General features: G+C 47.4%; 1 protein-coding gene and 1 long non-coding RNA gene across 2 annotated transcripts in view; one reads left to right on the forward strand and one right to left on the reverse strand.

Moving 5' to 3' along the window:
- The window catches only part of UBE2H (ubiquitin conjugating enzyme E2 H), a 66827-nt gene that overhangs the window by 15199 nt on the left and 31943 nt on the right, over positions 1-19685 (reverse strand). Inside the window, exons 2-3 of the mRNA XM_081880241.1 lie at positions 12280-12356; positions 10242-10316 (exon numbers count right to left, since the gene is read on the reverse strand). Coding sequence (XP_081736367.1) covers positions 10242-10316; positions 12280-12356 — 152 coding nt within the window. The remainder of the gene's footprint in view (positions 1-10241; positions 10317-12279; positions 12357-19685) is intronic.
- On the forward strand, positions 1955-5117 carry LOC309352056. The gene is made up of 3 exons (XR_014161069.1): positions 1955-2692; positions 2734-4449; positions 4867-5117. It is a non-coding gene; the product is annotated as an uncharacterized lncRNA (long non-coding RNA).

The raw sequence follows: 19685 nt of genomic DNA on the forward strand, positions 1-19685 counted from the left end.
GTGCCTTCATTACAAATCATTAGGTGCCAGGCAAAAACATTCCTCTTCTGGCTTATTAAACAATCTATGGCCTTTTCAACTGGGAGGAGGTTACTGCCTGTGAACATGATGTGTATTTTCGTGTTTTTATATTGCAAATTGCCATGTGATCCTCAGATGAAGGCTGACAGAGAAATTAAGTAAGTAAAAACAACAAGTATTCATTTTCAGTCCTGGTGCAACAGGTCTCCTGCACACCCCTTAGAGAAGAGGGATTAAGCGGCATACAAATTGTTGAAATAAAGAAATAATAAACAGAATTGCTAGCCAGGCACCAGCTGGCACAAAAGCAGCCCGGAGGCAGGGCACAGTTTTCTCGTCTTCTCATTGAAAATAATAATTATGAGGAACAACAGACCACCCACATCTTGTGGACGTATTAGCCAGCCTTCTGACGTCAGTATTATAACCATTATCACCACCAATTGCCAACCACAAACAATAAAAAGAAGCTGGGTTCTGTGGTGAAGCCTGGTGGGATTACACAATTATAACTATTTTATTAGCCAGTGAGCCAAAGCTTGTGGGCATATCAGTCAGCCTTCCAACTTCAGTATCACTAGGCCTCATTATTAAATACAGTGAATATTTTCACTCACTGCTGCTGGCTGACAGGGTATCCAGCTGTAATGGTTCTAGGGATTTGCTTGTGCGTAAGCCGGTGCAAACACTTGGCTGGGTTGCCTGAGTGAACCTTTTCTGTCCAGACAGCCACTCACCCGTGGCTGTCTCAGTCGCTGGCAGAATCCGTCAGTGGGCGTTTCTTGAACTTCTTCCAGCAAAGAAGCTCTTTGACGCCTAGTCTCCTCCTACTCTCCCTGCGCGAAAGCCTTCTGCGCAAGGAGGGTGTAGGCAGCGGAGGACCCCTACTCTCCCCGCTGGTCCCCGGCGAGGAGTCATGGGACCGCCTCGCCGCTTCCCCCATCTGCCCCCCTTCTCCAGTGGTGCTACACTGATTCTCTTCCCCAGAAGATGGGCTGCCTCTCCCAATCCCGGGACGCTCTCTGGGACCCCTCTGGATTTTGCTCTCTCCCTCCGGCACTGATGGCAGTTCCCTGACACCAGCAAATCGACTACTTTTTGTCATTGCTGACAATCTCCTCCCTCAAAAGACTTCTGCACCTGCATTATTTCCCCCGCCTTCTGCAATACGCTATGAGTATTGTAAACTAAGGTTTATAATCCAAGCACAAACCTTGGCGGAGAAGCAATCTTTAACCACGGCCAATGAACCATGGTTAAGTTGCTGGGCTCCATTCGCACATAACACCGAGCCATGGCTTAGCACATCATCCACAGTTTACACAACATACTCCTATTCTTTTCTATACGGGGTAATTCACAGAGTGTCCTCCTATTACAAACCTATTACAAAAAAATAAAATGTAAAAAGCAGCAGAAAGGCACTTTTTATAATTAATGTTTATATCAAGCATCCGGTCATGTGAATCTGGTTCTGTAAGCTACACTGAGAGCTTTTAAAGTCCAAAGGTGGGGTATAAATCCCTTGATTTATAGGCATATATATTTATATGCATTTATACGCATTTATATCCCTTGGTTGACACTGGTGGCGCTGTGGGTTAAACCACAGAGCCTAGGACTTGCCGATCAGGTGGTCGGCGGTTCAAATCCCCGCGACGGGGTGAGCTCCCGTTGCTCGGTCCCTGCTCCTGCCCACCTAGCAGTTCGAAAGCACGTCAAAGTGAAAGTAGATAAACAGGTACTGCTGCAGCGGAAAGGTAAACGGCGTTTCCGTGCGCTGCTCTGGTTCGCCAGAAGCGGCTTAGTCATGCTGGCCACATGACCCGGAAGCTGTACGCCGGCTCCCTCGGCCAATAAAGAGAGATGAGCGCCGCAACCCCAGAGTCGACCACGACTGCACCTAATGGTCAGGGGTCCCTTTACCTTTATATCCCTTGGTTACGCAGAGTGACCAAGGAGAAAAAGGTTCAGTCTTCAAGGGCTGGGATCAATCAGGGAAGGTAGCCCTCCATCCCAGGAATTCCGTGGGGTGGCTGCCAAGGGGACTGCTACCCTTGGGGGGGGGGCGCTGTTGTGCCAAGGGCAAAACCAGCCCTCCAGCACCAACTAGATGCTGGATCTGCACCCACACAGAACCTGTGAAGTGTGTATGGGGTGGGAGAATGTGCGTTTGTGCAGAGGTGCACTGCGTTCCCAAAGCTCTCAATGGACACCTCCACTTGACAAGCTGCCCATCACAATGACAGGCATTTGCAGCACAAACAGTAATTAGCAGCAGCAATGCCTGGGAAGCAATTAGCATCTCGTCACCACGGAGACCTGCCACCTTTTTCTGCCCGATTACCTTGGGTTCCCTCGTTCCTCGCTGAAAAGCTGGTGGCGCCTCTCTTAATGAGGTACTGAGCAGCGCGGGCTGGTTCAGGGAGTCTAGACAGAGCCTCACGCCGCCGCCGTCCCTCTTCCCGGCCACCAGCCTCCCAACCTCCTCCGTTATCAGAGCTCTTTTGAAAAATAAATAAAAGGATCTTTTTATAGAATCCGTATGGAGGGAGACAGAGAGGGGGGGGGGGCTCTGGGAGGCAGGCAGGCGACTCTGCCGAGTCTCTGAGAGGTGCAAGCAGAGGCACAAAGCCAAACTTGCAGAAGGGCAAGCTGTCCTGGCAGTGACGTTGGAGCCAGAGGCAGTCCTGCATGGAGGCCAGTTAAGAGGCAATGGCTTCAGGCAATGAATATATCACACTATTGAAGGAAGTGAAGATAGAGGGGGAGACACCTGAGCTGTGGGGGCCACAATTCCCCAAGGAAGTTCTCCTATGTCACAAGGCCCCTCCGTCACCACCTGCCTTCCTGCAAAGGGTGGCGGCAGCCCCGCCGCTTATAGCGGCATTTCTCAAACTTGGGTATCTGACTGTCCTTCAGACTACAGTTCCCATCATCCCTGACCACTGGTTTTGCTTATTAGGGATGATGGGAGTTGTAGTCCAAAAAAAAAAAAACAGCCGGAAACCCAAGTTTGGCTTGACTACCCTACGTTCTCCTACAAATGGACCTTGAGCTTGTTTTGGAGGTTCTAGCAGGGGAGCGCAGCTATTGTATACCCTTGACCGAAGAATGGTACACTCCTTCTATCTGGGATGGTCGTCCTCTTCCACCGAGCGCACAGCTTCGGGAGGGATGCACATGGAGCAGTGAGGGAGGAAGGGGACACCCACCCAGCCAGCCAGATCAGCCGAATTAACCCTGGCGATCAATGGGGTGGCAGATGTCGCAGCCAGATCGCCCTCACATCCAAAAACAGTAAAAATTTAAGGATGTCCAGGATAATTCACCACAAATAGTAATTCAAACTTTTTAATCTATTATCATCTCCTGACACAACTGGAACAAAGAAAGCCAACTCACAAGGAGTTAAAGAGACATGCAAAGCGGGCACATCTAAGACAAAATCTAAGCCTATCTGAGAAAACAACTCCGAGCATGATCAAAGAAACTATGCCATCCACGGCCATGCCCCATCAGAGCCCTTCCAGGGCATCTCCAAAAACCGCAGATAGAAGCGAGTCGGTGACCCTTAACACTGATGTGAATTTACCGCAGGATTGGCTAGCTTTGTGTCCAAAAACAGGATGGAACTTGGTTCTAATTCCTCAGAAGCTCGTTTTGGCCAATTATCCGAAGCTGTTGGGCCCATGTGCTGGGATGGATCTCATGAAGCACCTTCTGTCCATTTTAAATGGCATTTTATCAGGGGTGGTAAAAACATCTGACACAGTTGCCACAGGGTACTTATATCAAGACAGTCACTTGGTACGAGCTCTGATCACGTTTCTAGATCATAACCTGGCAAATTTTATTTTTAGAGCAAGCAATCTATTCAAACACGAAAGGATAGAGCTACTAAGAATTTTTGAAAACAGAGCACCAATAGCTCCCCTCGAAGCTCCCAGGGGTGATAGGATGCTCGGAACAGAGGATCAAAAAGAAAAAACCCAATTTGGGAAACGCTGGTTTATAAGCATCAACCAGGGCTGGGGACTCTGCAGCCCCACTCGATGTTCAGACTCCAAAGCCCATCAGCAACAGCAGCAAGCATGGCCGAGGGTGATGGGAGTTGTAGTCACCCATAGCTTTTGCCCTCTCCTCCTCAGGCACTGAACCTTGCCTGCAGCCATCGCTGCTCGGCGTCCCTCCCTTCTCTTATGAAACCCTCCAACAGGAATCCTGCATCCTTGCTCCTCATTGCCACCTCTTCCTCCTCTTGGCTGCAACACATCTGGGACCACTTCCCTGGCCTTGCCACTCTGGAGGCTCCTGGCTCCTCTCTCTCGTCCCTAACATCTACGAGCCACAATGTCTACGGTTCTACCATCACTTAGGGTGGCAAGAAGCCTCTGGACGCCAGCTGCTGGGCATCACAAATAGAAGGTGTCAGGGAACTGACATCAGAGCGAGAGGTGGAGGCAAGGCTCCAAAGCGATGCAGGAGAGGGGACCAGCAGGGGGGAAGGAATTCAGCGTAACACCAGTAGAGAAGGGAGGGAGATGGAGGATTCGGAGAGAGGTCTCCAAGACTCTTCACCCGAGACTAGTGGAGAGAGCACGGGGACGCCTCTGCCTACTCCTTCCTTGCGTAGAAGAGTCCCGCGCAGGGAGAGTAGGAGGAGACTTGGCGTCAAACAGCTCTTATGCTGGAAGAGGCTCAAGAAACGCGCACTGACGGATTCTGCAAGCGACTGAACGGCCACGGAGTGAGGGCTGTCAGCCAAGGCATGGTTAGCCAGGCACTCTAGCCGAAAGTAACGGCAACTTACGCACAAGTAACCCCTTATAACCATTACAGAAGGGGTGCAGATGTGCTCAACTTCTGCTTGTGTTGTTTGGGCTATGAGAATAGGGTGCTGTACTAGATGAGTCACTGGCCTTAACCCAGCAAGGCTGTTCTTACTATCTTATTCTCTGGCCTAGCTGAACCCTCTGGCAGCTTCTCTTAACACGGGCTTTCGGCGCCAGCTGTTGCTCTGGGCGCTACTTCTCGGTGCTTCCACACGGGCTTTGCTGCTTCAAACAGAGCTGCTCTCACATTAATCTTTTTTTAAAAAAATTGTATAGTATAGTATTTATTTTTTTGCACAACATGGATAGATCTTTTCAAAATGAGATCGGGAGCATCAAGTGATACTGAGGACGGACAATCCTAGTTGAGATCTTCTTCTTGTTGTTTTTTTAAGAAAAGGGGCCCCCTGACCATTAGGTCCAGTCATGACCGGCTCTGGGGTTGCGGCGCTCAACTTGCTTTATTGACCGAGGGAGCCGGCGTACAGCTTCCGGGTCATGTGGCCAGAATGACTAAGCCGCTACTTCTACAGGTATGTTTTTGGAAAGCAAGAAAAGCCAAGACTACAGGTTCTTTAAAAAGCCAGACCAAGTGAATAGCAGGAAGATCAGCAGAGGGAAGTGAACCACGAATGCTCTCCCTTGGGCAATTCCTGTACTTAAACCATGGGTAAGCAAACTAAGGCCCGGTGGCCGGATCCGGCTCAATCGCCTTCTAAATCCAGTCCGCCGACGGTCCGGGAATCAGCATGTTTTTACATGAGTAGAATGTGTCCTTTTATTTAAAATGCATCTCTGGGTTATTTGTGGGGCCTGCCTGGTGTTTTTACATGAGTAGAATGTGTCCTTTTATTTAAAATGCATCTCTGGGTTATTTGTGGGGCCTGCCTGGTGTTTTTACATGAGTAGAATGTGTCCTTTTATTTAAAATGCATCTCTGGGTTATTTGTGGGGCCTGCCTGGTGTTTTTACATGAGTAGAATGTGTCCTTTTATTTAAAATGCATCTCTGGGTTATTTGTGGAGCCTGCCTGGTGTTTTTACATGAGTAGAATGTGTCCTTTTATTTAAAATGCATCTCTGGGTTATTTGTGGGGCCTGCCTGGTGTTTTTACATGAGTAGAATGGGTCCTTTTATTTAAAATGCATCTCTGGGTTATTTGTGGGGCCTGCCTGGTGTTTTTACATGAGTAGAATGTGTGCTTTTATTTAAAATGCATCTCTGGGTTATTTGTGGGGCCTGCCTGGTGTTTTTACATGAGTAGAATGTGTCCTTTTATTTAAAATGCATCTCTGGGTTATTTGTGGGGTCTGCCTGGTGTTTTTACATGAGTAGAATGTGTGCTTTTATTTAAAATGCATCTCTGGGTTATTTGTGGGGCCTGCCTGGTGTTTTTACATGAGTAGAATGTGTGCTTTGATTTAAAATGCATCTCTGGGTTATTTGTGGGGCATAGGAATTTGTTCTTTCCCCCCCCTTCAAAATATAGTCTTATTTCAAGATAAGGTCTGAGGGACAGTGAACCGGCCCCCTGCTGAAAAACTTTGCTGACCCCTGAAAACCCACCTAAAAAGAGCAAAATGACAGTTACACACATCAATTGGTTCCCTAGCCTCCGTTTGCTAAAGTTGGTAGGGAAGCAATTCCAAAGACAGTGGAATTCCAAAGGAGGGAAACTGTGCAGGCTGCCCTTACTACAGAGCGATGTGAATCACCTCTCCATTTCGGTTGCCGAACTACCATTTGTGTTTGTTGGGAAGAACGTGGCAAGAATACTGAAATGCAGGTTCTGTCAGGAGCTAAAGGCTTGGGGACATCCTTTAGTCTCCTGCAGATGTGTGAGACATACTGAGCGGTAGGTGCCAACAACTCAGAAACTGGATGCGAGATGGGGACAGCTGAGTGGAAAATTCCCAAGATTCTGCAGAGTCACCCCTGTCAAGTGCCTGCTACACGTGTACAAAACGGCAAACATTTGAGGGAAAAGAAGAAGTGGCCCTCATTCTTGTCCAAATATTTCAAGGCTCGGATGCCCAGCTTGTTTCTAAGTGAAGTCTAGCATCCAGATCAAGGGAAGTAATAAAAGGTAAAGGGACCCCTGACCATTAGGTCCAGTCGTGACCAACTCTGGGGTTGCAGCGCTCATCTCGTTCTACTGGCCGAGGGAGCCGGTGTACAGCTTCCGGGTCATGTGGCCAGCATGACTAAGCCGCTTCTGGCGAACCAGAGCTGCGCACGGAAATGCCGTTTACCTTCCCGCTGGAGTGGTACCTATTTATCTACTTGCACTTTGACGTGCTTTCAAACTCTTAGGTGGGCAGGAGCAGGGACCGAGCAACGGGAGCTCACCCCGCCGCGGGGATTCGAACCACCGACCTTCTGATCGGCAAGCCTTAGGCTCAGTGGTTTAACCCACAGCGCTACCCGCGTCCCTTAAGGGAAGTAATAGACCCACTCTATTTTGCCTTGGTCAGACCACACCTGGAATACTGTGTCCAATTCTGGGCACCACGTTTATGAAGGATGTTGACGAGCTGGATGATCAGGGGTCTGGAAACTAAGCCTAACGAGGAACAGCTGAGGGAGCCGGGGATATTTAGCCTGGAAAAGAGAAGACTGAGAGGAGCTATGAAAGCTATCTTCAAATATCCAAAGGGCTGCCACATGCAGGATGGAGCAAGCTTGTTTTCTCCTGCTTCAGAGAGCAGGACTCGAATCAATGGCCTCAAGTTACAAGAACGGAGATTCTGACTCAACATCAGGAAGACCTTTCTGACAGTAAGAGCTGTTTGACAGTGGAACGGACTCCCTTGGGATGTGGTGGACTCTCCTTCCTTGGAGGTTTTTAAGCAGAGGTTGGATGGCCATCTGTCATGGACGCTTTGGCTGAGATTCCTGCATTGCAGAGGGTTGGACTAGATGACCCCTGGGGTCCCTTCCAACTCTACAATTCTATGATTCTATCTACTTGAGAGGTTAGTTCCGAGTGCTACTAAAAATCTGGCATCTGTACACATTTCCGTTCAACAAATGCAGCGCTGGGTTTCTTAACAGGCAGATGTGCGGCCAGCTTTCCTGTAGCTGCACAAACTCAGCTCCACCCTAGGTGGGTTTTTCTCCCAAGTGGTGACACTTGAGTTGGCTGAGGACGCAAGCCTGGGCCCGTCCTAGAGAACGCCGTGTGTTAAGTGGGCAGACAGTACTTGAAAAGCAAATTAGGAAAGAAGCAAGGCACACTGAAAATAGAATGCAGATACACTATGCAAAGGTCTATTTTAAGTAATGAAAACAGCCACGGCCTGCTGACTCAAACCAGGATGTTAGGCTGCAAGAGGGAGGCCGCCTGTCTTGTCCAAGCATCTTTAGGAGACACATGACGTCTCCACACCGCTTCTCCCTCAAGCTTCTCCTGTTCCCTAGATGGAAGAGTCCTCATAAGCACCTCTGTGGCTTGACATATAAACCTGCCCTTAAGTGGAAATGCACAGTCACTGCTGAGACGGCACCTGCCTTTTCAAAACTCCAGGAAAAGCATGTCGAGACTTGCCGCAATTCACTGCGGCCCCCAAGTTCATGTTTTAAAACTGTTTAGCAACAAAGCCCACTGCTTGGAAACTGTAAACATGGGTTTGTCCCATACTCAAAGTTGCATCTGCTAAGAAAACAATGAAAGCAAGTCCCAGTGCTCTGTCATGCTCTAATGCAGGCATCCCCAACCTTCGGCCCTCCAGATGTTTTGGACTACAATTCCCATCATTCCTGACCACTGGTCCTGTTAGCTAGGGATCATGGGAGTTGTAGGCCAAAGCATCTGGAGGGCACCAGGTTGGGGATGCCTGCTCTAATGGGACTGACCAAGACACAGAGCCCAGGGTGAGAATTCGTAGATGCTCAGGTGCTGTGTCACTGTGGACTGAGAGAAGATTTAGCCTGTGCCCCACTTGTGTCCTCAGATGAACTCCTTTACTTTCAATGTGGGGAGGAGGGGTGAGCCTTCTCACTGCCTGATCACCCCTGGCTTCCAATCTGTTGTGCCCTCCTGTCCTGTAGGTGGCACCCACATATCATCATATTGCCTTCTCCCACTCAAGTAAGCAAGAGCTGATGACTCATACAGGAGGTCTGGCAGTGGGGGACACCAAGGGGGGGTGGAGGAAAGCTCTCTCCCAAGTGATGGGGGGTGTGTGTGGAGAGAAACAACCACACTGTGCCCTGCCCTGAATTCTATGGGCTCTTATTTTGGTCACAATGAGGAGAATTTTGTAGGGAAGAATAAAGACCCTTTGGGGAGAGTGAGACAAACACCATATACTTTTAAAACCTGTATCATTTACCGCAAGGAAGCAACCCCACCCTCAGCGAGCATAGAGCCACTGAGCTTTCAACTTTGGCAGTACTTAAGAGAGCCTGCTTGGGATCTGGGTGGCACTGTGGGTTAAACCACAGAGCCTAGGACTTGCTGATCAGAAGGTCGGCGGTTCAAATCCCTGTGACGGGGTGAGCTCCCGTTGCTCGGTCCCTGCTCCTGCCCACCTAGCAGTTCGAAAGCATGTCAAAGTGCAAGTAGATAAATAGGTACCGCTCTGGCAGGAAGGTAAACAGCGTTTCCATGCGCTGCTCTGGTTCGCCAGAAGCGGCTTAGTCATGCTGGCCACATGACCCAGAAGCTGTACGCCGGATCCCTCGGCCAATAAAGCGAGATGAGCGCCGCAACCCCCGAGTCGTCTGCGACTGGACCTAACGGTCAGGTGTCCCTTTACCTTTAAGAGAGCGGTCAGGTGTCCCTTTACCTTTAAGAGAGCCTGGTTAGTCAGGGAGACAATATCTCCTGCATCCATTTGGAGAAAAATGCATGGTTCCTAGAAATACGAGCTTCTACTTCTCAGGCCTACAGAGGTGCTTTCCCCTCTCACTGGACGATGCCATGTTCACTGCAGAAAGCCAGCTGTGCGGACTGCACAAGGACTGATTGTCCTGCTCAGACGCATGGACCAGTCAACACACCTGCATCGTTCTGATGGTGTGTCTGTGTGTTGCGGGGACTAGTAGTGCTAAATACCACTTCCAATTTCTTAGTCTGGAGCTTCCTGGTGCTACTCAAATGCAGAGAGGCAGGGGTGAGTAGGAGTGCAGAGAGAAGACCAAAGATCAGGGCACATCAGCTACATATATGAAGCTTGTAGTCTAGAGACCAGAGGTTCGTTCTCTCAGCTCCTGGATGGATGGGTCCAAGCTCTGGAACATCTGACCATTCTTCAGACATTGCCATCTCACCTCTTTACTTAAACAACAACAACCTTGTCAGAGTATTATCGATAATTTGGAAAAGACTGTGCAATTCCTCTAGGAGTTAAACAAGCAAGAAAAATGGTAAAAATCCGTTACCTATAGATGGGGATTTGAAGGGGTATTTGTCAGGAAGGTCCACTCTAACTTTCCACACGCCACCTTCGTACGGTGCTGCAATCAGGGAAGGAACACGGTGTTAGCTCCACAAACTTGAACAAACATCTTCAAGCATGGTTTGCATTCTTAACCATAAAAGCACATAAAGGACTGAATGATAACTCATTTGCTTCCAATGGGGCTTTTTCCATGAGACCTTCCCAATGGCATGGTGCCTTCAGCTTTTTGGACTACCCTATATTTAATGGCCATACACACACACAAATACTTGGCTTTTCCAAGGGGCCTGGGTAAAAACCTAATCCAGAGCCTTGTGAATTTCCGTATTTACACAGGGTCCTCCCAAAACTCACCATCAAATGAAAGCTTACAGTGATGGACTACACAACAAAGATCAGTTTTGGAGCTTGCTAGCATCATAAAAATATTGATCCACAGCAGTGGATCCTCATGATTTTGACAAAGGATTGTGAAAGCCAAACCACCAGCAGATCACAGAACACAAATGTGTATGCAGAGGTGACATACGATTTGATGGTGCTTTTGAGGGGATCACTTACGAGAATCCATAAGGATCGGTGCCCCAGATCCATGATTCTTATGGTTTGGTCAGTGGAGCTAGAGGAGACCTGTGATTTGATGGGAGGTGGCAGCAGGGAACCTCTGGAGAAAATAGTATGCCATTTTAAGAGGATCCATTCTACTTGGTCCAAAGTGTGTGCATTTGCCCCTTCTCTCTTTCATCCAATTTTCTCTCCCTTCCTCAACTGTTTCCTTTTCCTCTTCCACCTTAAGTCCCAGTTTCCTTCCCTTCCCAGCGTCTGCCCGGACACTGAGGTCCAGCGCTGAGGGCCTTCTGGCAGTTCCCTCATTGCGAGAAGCAAAGCTACAGGGAACCAAGCAGAGGGCCTTCTCGGTAGTGGCGCCCACCCTGTGGAACGCCCTCCCATCAGATGTCAAAGAGATAAACAACTACCTGACATTCAGAAGACATCTGAAGGCAGCCCTGTTCAGGGAAGTTTTTAATGTGTGACATCTTAGTGTATTTTTGGTCTTTGTGGAAGCCGCCCAGAGTGGCTGGGGAAACCCAGCCAGATGGGCGGGGTACAAATAATAAATTATATTATTATTATTATTATTATTATTATTATTATTATTATTCCCTGCCATCTTCTTGGTCACTCTGCCTTAGAATCATAGAATCCTAGAGTTGGAAGAGACCACAAGGGCCATCGAGTCCAACCCCCTGCCAAGCAGGAAACACCATCAGAGCACTACTGACATATGGTTGTCAAGCCTCTGCTTAAAGACCTCCAAAGAAGGAGACTCCACCACACTCCTTGGCAGCAAACTCCACTGTCGAACAGCTCTTACTGTCAGGAAGTTCTTCCTAATGTTTAGGTGGAATCTTCTTTCTTGCAGTTTGGAGCCATTGCTCCGTGTCCGCTTCTCTGGAGCAGCAGCAAACAACCTTTCTCCCTCCTCTATGTGACATCCTTTTATATATTTGAGCATGGCTATCATATCACCCCTTAACCTCCTCTTCTCCAGGCCTTCCATCCAACAGCTCTAGTGCTGACCTGAGCTTTGAAAAGTGGGGGAAAGGTATAACTCTTTCAACTTCCTCTTCCGGTTCTGTGTACTTTTCCGAGGTGGCTGGGGAGTAAACCACCTTTGCCACCTCATGGTGACCACAGCAGCGAGCAGAAGGAATGGGAACCTGGTGGCTTTTGTAGGTGCCAGGCAAAGTCTGGAAGGGCACCCCTGCACTCGCAGGTGCCAAAGTGTTAGCCCCAGCCTTACTGTAAGACAGGACATGTTTCATGAGAGGCACAGGGGATGGGCATTTTTTGTAAAAAAGAAACAGGGGAAAAACCAAAAACCCACCCAAACCCCTTCCTTTCTTCTCAGTGGTACACTTTCCTGGCAAATCAACAAATTATGTAGAAAGTGCTTAAAACCCCCCGAAAAAAACACCTTAAGTATCACAAATGGTGGGGAATATTTGCATACTTACTTCCTTGTGGTCCATAGAACTTCACTACAAATTCATTGAGTCCTCCTAGGATGGTGACTTCATGTTTACTTTCAATACTAAATGCACGCAAGTCAAGGAAACGTTTGTCACGTGTGCGAGGCTTATCAAACCTGCCTCTTGAGAACCCTGGCCCCCCGGGAACAGCAGATTGTTAGAATTCCTTTACCAGCAAATCTGAAATAATCCTCTCATAAATGAAGCCCCTTGAAAATACACGTCTGAGGCTGTTTGCCGTGGTTTAAGCAGACCCAAAGTACCTGGCCAGACAACACAGGTGAAACACAGTTCAGGATATAAAGGCTTCAGGTTACAGATTCCAGCATTGGCTTCATTTCTGTATCATAGAATCATAGAGTTGGAAGAGACCACAAGGGCCATTGAGTCTAACCCCCTGCCAAGCAGGAAACACCATCAGAGCACTCCTGACATATGGTTGTCAAGCCTCTGCTTAAAGACCTCCAAAGAAGGAGACTCCACCACACTCCTTGGCAGCAAATTCCACTGTCGAACAGCTCTTACTGCCAGGAAGTTCTTCCTAATGTTTAGGTGGAATCTTTTTTTCTTGTAGTTTGGAACCATTGCTCTGTGTCCGCTTCTCTGGAGCAGCAGAAAAACCTGCCTCTCGAGAGCTTTAAGAGCGGAGGAGTCTGCTGGATCAGGGCAGTGGCCCATCTAGTCCAGAATCCTGTCCTTAGTGGCCAACCAGAGGCCTGTGGGAAACTCGCAAGTAGGACCCCGGGCACAAGAGAAACTCTCCCCTCCTGTGATTTCCAACAACTGGTCTTCAGAAGATCTGCTGCCTCAAATTGTGGAGGCCAAGCAAAGCCATCACGGCTAGCAGCCGTCATTAGCCCTCTCCATGAATTTGTCCAATCCACTTTTCAAGTCATTCCAAGTTGATCGCCATCACTGTCTCCCGAATGAGCAAATCCCAGTTTTAACTATGCGCTGTGTGAACCAGCACTTTATTTTTTATCTGTCTTGAATCTTCCAACATTCAGCTTCTCTGGGTGCCCACGAGTTCCCAGTGCTACGAAAGGTTGGGGGAGAAGCTTTTCTCTACAGTGGTATCTCAGGTTACAGACGCTTCAGGTTACAGACTCCGCTAACCCAGAAATAGTACCTCGGGTTAAGAACTTTGCTTCAGGATGAGAACAGAAATCGTGCTCTGGCGGTGCGGCGGCGGCAGGAGGCCCCATTAGCTAAAGTGGTGCTTCAGGTTAAGAACAGTTTCAGGTTAAAAACGGACCTCCAGAACGAATTAAGTTCTTAAGCCGAGATGGCACTGTATTCAGGGATGCGGGTGGCGCTGTGGGTTAAACCACAGTGCCTAGGACTCGCTGATCAGAAGGTCGGCGGTTCGAATCCCCACGACGGGGTGAGCTCCCGTTGCTCGGTCCCTGCTCCTGCCAACCTAGCAGTTCGAAAGCACCTCATAGTGCAAGTAAATAAATAGGTACCGCTCCGGCGGGAAGGTAAACGGCGTTTCCGTGCGCTGCTCTGGTTCGCCAGAAGTGGCTTAGTCGTGCTGGCCACATGACCCAGAAACTGTACGCCGGCTCCCTCGGCCAATAAAGCGAGATGAGCGCCGCAACCCCAGAGTCGGCCACGACTGGACCTAATGGTCAGGGGTCCCTTTACCCTTTACCTTTTTACCACTGTATTCACTTTCTCCATGCTGTGCATAATTTTACAAGATTCTATTGTGTCACCTCTTACTCATATTTTCTCTAAAGAATCTCCTATGCTGCAAGCTTTCTTTACGGAGGAGTCATTTGGTTGTCTCTTTTCCGAACCTTTTTCAAGAAGCTGACCGGAACTGCACACAGTATTCCAAATGGGATTTGTATTCCAACAGATCTGTGTAACGGCATTACGGTATCTGTAGGTATCATTCCTGATGATCCCCACTATGGAATTTCCCCTTTTGACAGCTGCCGCACATTGGGCCGACAACTTCATCAAACTCTCCACTACGATCCCTGGTCAATCACCACCAGTGAAATAAAGATTCATTCATTTATTTATTGCCCCAGCATGCATCGCCTTACTCCTGTTCACAATAAATTATATTTGCCATTTTACTGCCCATTCATTCATGGGAAAGGCAGGTGGAATTTGAAGGAAGAGACCACATTATGCTATCTCTCTTACTGTGCAGGTGTATCTGAGCTTTCTGCAGAAAGGCAATAAAAGGAAATGCTTTAAATGCAAATACCAGAAGTCACCTTTGGCAACACACTGTTTAGCCAAGAAATCCTGACCACCCAAAACATGCCATACAACTTTCAGTGCTCTGAAAGAAAACCAGTCATCCTTTGCATCTGATGCTTGTACATGTTACTTTAATTATTATTTTTTTAATATTGTGCTTTAATGGTTAGAATGATAATAGTAATAAAATGCCCACTGCCCTGAGTCTTGAGAAACAACTGGCTACAGCATAAGCAAGCCTTAAACAAATAATCAAAGCTGGCAGCCCATAACAAATTCTCATAGAATCATAGAGTTGGAAGAGACCACAAGGGCCATCAAGTCCAACCCCCTGCCAAGCAGGAAACACCATCAGAGCACTCCTGACATATGGTTGTCAAGCCTCTGCTTAAAGACCTCCAAAGAAGGAGACTCCACCACACTCCTTGGCAGCAAATTCCACTGTCAAACAGCTCTTACTGTCAGGAAGTTCTTCCTCATGTTTAGGTGGAATCTTTTTTCTTGTAGTTTGGAACCATTGCTCCGTGTCCGCTTCTCTGGAGCAGCAGAAAACAACCTTTCTCCCTCCTCTATGTGACATCCTTTTATATATTTGAACATGGCTATCATATCACCCCTTAACCTCCTCTTTTCCAGGCTAAACATACCCAGCTCCTTTGGCCGTTCCTCATACGGCATCGTTTCCAGGCCTTTGACCATTTTGGTTGCCCTCCTCTGGACACCTTCCCGTTTGTCAGTGTCCTTCTTGAACTGTGGCGCCCAGAACTGGACACAGTACTCCAGGTGAGGTCTGACCAGAGCAGAATACAGTGGCACTATTACTAAGTTATTAACTGATATTCTTAAAAAGGGGAGGAGAGGAAGATAATCAAATGTTGCACAGCTTCTCTGTGTGATCTCTTACTCGCTGCAGGAGCTTGAAATAAAACCACAAGCTGGTTCTGGGCCAGGTTGGGATGAGCGACTTCAGTTCTGCCCCAACTCCTTCTAAAAGGTGTCCATTTGCCAGAAAGGGAATTGGATGTGCAACTTTCAAGAACAAAGTTGTGTATCCTGGCTCCCCCCCCTTTTTTTTCATTTAGTCCGCTTAAGAAAGCAATACTCAAATCTGGAGAAAGTGGAAATTCAGACACAAGTCAAATTTCCCAACAAAAGCCAACAGACTGATCAGAGTGCAGATTTACTCCAATCTCAGAGCTTTAGAGAATAATAATAATAATTTATTTATATGCTGCCCATCTAACTAGGTTGCCTCAGCCACTCAGGGGAAATGTGCTCGTACGAGGCAGCCTTGTTGCAAACACCTCTGTGGCGTTGCTCGACTCTCCCACCCAAACCTGTTCTAGCTCTCCACACCACTTCTGCCAAACACTGTTCCGAGAAATGTGTCTGCACAACGTAACGCAGCCAGGATTCTGATGCCGTCGGAAGGATGCAGAAAAGCCTGTGCAAATATTTGCTGGCAGAAGATCTACGTACGGCTCTTGGAAGAGAAACAAAGAAGAGACTCCAGATGAATTCTGACTAGATTGTGAGCCACCGTCTCTTGACCTTGGAAAAGTTTCGCTCTGTTGTGGACAAGGGGGAAGAGATACCAGGCCCCGCACAACTGCAAGCTGGATGTCATAACTATGGCTCAAAGCATGCTTGTGCGAGTAGAAGCTAAACTTATGCATGGATGTGTGTGTTCATGTATGCATGTGTGAAACTCTGATATCTCCCTACTGCAGCTGCAGTCTTCTGTGCCACACTGAATATTGTTTCAATGAACCTTTTTTTCCTTTTTGAGATGAGGGTTAGAGGACTTCCGGGTTGGCGCCTCCGGCAATGGCGGAGCTCCTCCGATCGGGAGGAACTTGCTCCGTGAAAAGTAGGGTCTGAACCGCCACGGCGAAGGCGGAGACCCACAGAAATCACAGGCGGAAGAAGCCTGTGAACTTGGGATTTGGCTGGCACCATTCGCGCCTCCCCTACTCGCGGGGAAACCCTGTTTTGGGGATCCGGAGCGACGTGGGGTGAGTGGCGCGATGCTTTGAATCGACTGCTTCTTTCACGAAGTGAAGCCGCATTGCTATTGTCGGAGAGCGCTGACTTTTTCCTGTGGACAATTGGACTTTAAACAACAACCCGTGAGTAGATCGGAAAATTGGATTTTTAAATATCTTAATTTGGCAACGAACGGGGAAGGTTCAAAACAGGAAGTTCGCCTTCCCTTTTTGTAAATAGACTGAAGCAAAGAGGTTGCAAGCTAAGGTCTTGGAAAGCCTGATGTGAAGAACTAAATTTCCACTGATTGAAACTATTAAACCCCCCCTTGGAAGCAGGGGAAGAGGGGGGGAAACTGTGGACTGTACATCCTGCAGGAGAGAGTGATAAAAATTAACTTATCACTGCTCTGAACCCCTGGGAACGGACTGCCGGCAGATTGACGTTTGGAAGAATTCATTGACAGCGAAAAACAATCAGTTAATAAGAGAAATATATTGTCTCCACTGTTCGCTTCTGCGTTTTAAAAGGAAGAAAAAGTAACTGATAAAGTAATTGAAAACTGAAACTAGTTTTACTTTTGCAATAGTGTCGGAAAGGATTGATACAAAGTGGAGATTGCTCCCCCCTAGAGGGAGTCTTTGAAACTGTTTCAAGAGTCGAGCTGAGGAACCCAGCTGCAAGATAAGAATTGTGAGAACTTGAGACTGACCTTGAACCAAGATGTTGGAAGAAAAGATAATAGTGTCTGCATTTTGCAGGATAAATCATCTGCTGGAAAAGCTTCATAATAAGATTGATGCTATGGCTACTAAAACTGACATTTTGGGACTAAAAGTGAATATCAACACAGAAATAATTCAGGATCTGGCACAGGAATCTATTTTAGTAGGGCAGACCGTTGAAAAGGAGGAGAAAGTTGCTGCGGTTGAACCCAAAGCAATACAAGGGGGAGCCTTAACCTCACAGAGGCAAATTGATGATTACAAGTTGAGGCCCCTTATGATCGAAACCAGAAAAGGTCAGATTTTGAAAATTGGAACCTGGCCTGGACTGGAAAAGGAAAGTTGGAGAGATCCCCTTATGCAGGGATCAACTGGGATTTGGGACGTGGATTTGGATCAGGAGGAGATTGGAGTTTTGGGGGCCTCTGGAATTGGAGGAACCTTGAAACAAGAGTTGAAATATTTTATGGATCCCAGTTTTAACTATGGAAATCTGGCTGACCTGTTGAGATGGAATAAAAGTACTGTTGGGTTGGAACTTCCTCGAGATCTGCTCTTTAGAATTAAAGAATATGAGCAGAAGGGACGTGGAGAAGAGTTGAGAGCCTCGGACATAAGATCTCCAGGTTGATGGACTATATGGAATTGACGGAAAGGACTGGCAGAGGCCGAAACCAGGAAGAGGAGACGGTGAAGAAGATTGGAAAATTTAAAGTCTATATAGGGAAATTTTGTAAAATTTAATGAGGGATAGAAAAATCTTGGAATGGAATTTTTTTGGCCTTAGTGGAAATGTTGTAATAGGTTAAGTGTAAATAGGTATATTAGATTTAATGGGGAATAAGATTTAAAATATTCTATGTTAAAACTAACTATAAGATAGAAAATAGATGGAGATGGAAAGGATTTGCTGAAACAGTTAATTGAAGTGGAAAACAAAATGGGAGGCGCGAGGAAGTCAATGAAACAAGCGTATGAACGTTAGGATTGAAAATATTGGAAGTGTTTTTAATTACTTTTGTTTTGTCTTGTTAATTTAATGTTTTATGTAGTGTTTTTGTTTCTGTTTATGTCTTTGTATGTTAAATTTTTCTTTCTTCTTTTTGTAATTTCCAAAATCTTAATAAATATTATTATAAAAAAAAAAATAGATGAGGGACTGCCAGTGAGAAGCAAAGCACTACCCCCCCCCCCCGCCCTCAATGAGAAGCAATTTACAATTTTGATCAAAGTCCGTATTTACAATGCACTGCAGGAACATAAACACCCAAGAACATTGCCCCTTGCAAAATATCTAATATACAGTCATACCTGTGTTACGTTTACTTCATGTTACGTTCTTTCAGGTTACGTCCCGCGGTGACCTGGAAGTACCGTAAAGGGTTACTTCCGGGTTTCGCCGCTTGCTCATGTGCAGAAGCGCAAAATGACATCACGCACATGTGCAGAAGTGGCGAATCACATCCCGTGCATGCGCCGCTGCGGGCTGCGCTCTATTCATGTTGCAAACGGGCCTCCAGAACAGATCCCGTTCACAACCAGAGATACCACCGTATTACATTTCTATCATTGCCGGAGTCACCATTCAAACAACAGTCCTTTCCTTTTATCCTGACCCAGGTCAACCCCATTTGCCTTTGGCTCCCAGTACGTTTCCGAGCACAATTCAAAGTGTTGGTGCCGACCTTTAAAGCCCTAAATGGCCTCGGTTCAGTATATCTGAAGGAGCATCTCCACCCCCATTGTTCTGCCCGGATGCTGAGGTCCAGTGCCGAGGGCCTCCTGGCGGTTCCCTCACTGCGAGAAGCCAAGTTACAGGGAACCAGGCAGAGGGCCTTCTCGGTAGTGGCACCCGTCCTGTGGAACGCCCTCCCATCGGATGTCAAAGAGAACAACAACTACCAGACTTTTAGAAGGCATATGAAGGCAGCCCTGTTTAGGGAAGCTTTTAATGTTTGATGCATTACTGTATTTTAATATTGTGTTGGAAACCGCCCAGAGTGGCTGGGGAAGCCCAGCCAGAGAGGTGGGGTATAAATACATTATTATTATTATTATTATTATTATTATTATTATTATCATCACCATCATCATCATCATTCAGCCGCAGCCTCTCCCCACCCAGTTCCAGGTGCAGCAGGTTTGTTGAATTTCCCAGGGGGTCCAAAGGATGGAAAAGCCCCCTGCTCGACTCACAGCTCTTTCTTCTCCTACTCCTTCAGCTCCATCCTGGGAGGTTTTGTCACCTCGCATCAACAGAGAACCTCTATAGGTGGACTGGCTACCGGCTGGCCTTGTTTACACATAATGCTAAGCCAAACTGAGGCTTAGCACAAATAGCAAGCACAGTAAGAAAACTGTGGCCAGTTTATTTAAGAGAGTCTGTAAAATAAAACCTATAAGCTTTGCTCCTCTCGCCCACTCCTGCAGCACTACCAGAGATAAGCCACAGTATGGCTT

This window comes from Podarcis erhardii, assembly GCF_964252035.2.
Source record: "Podarcis erhardii genome assembly, chromosome: 10".
Classification (NCBI taxonomy): Eukaryota; Metazoa; Chordata; class Lepidosauria; order Squamata; family Lacertidae; genus Podarcis; species Podarcis erhardii.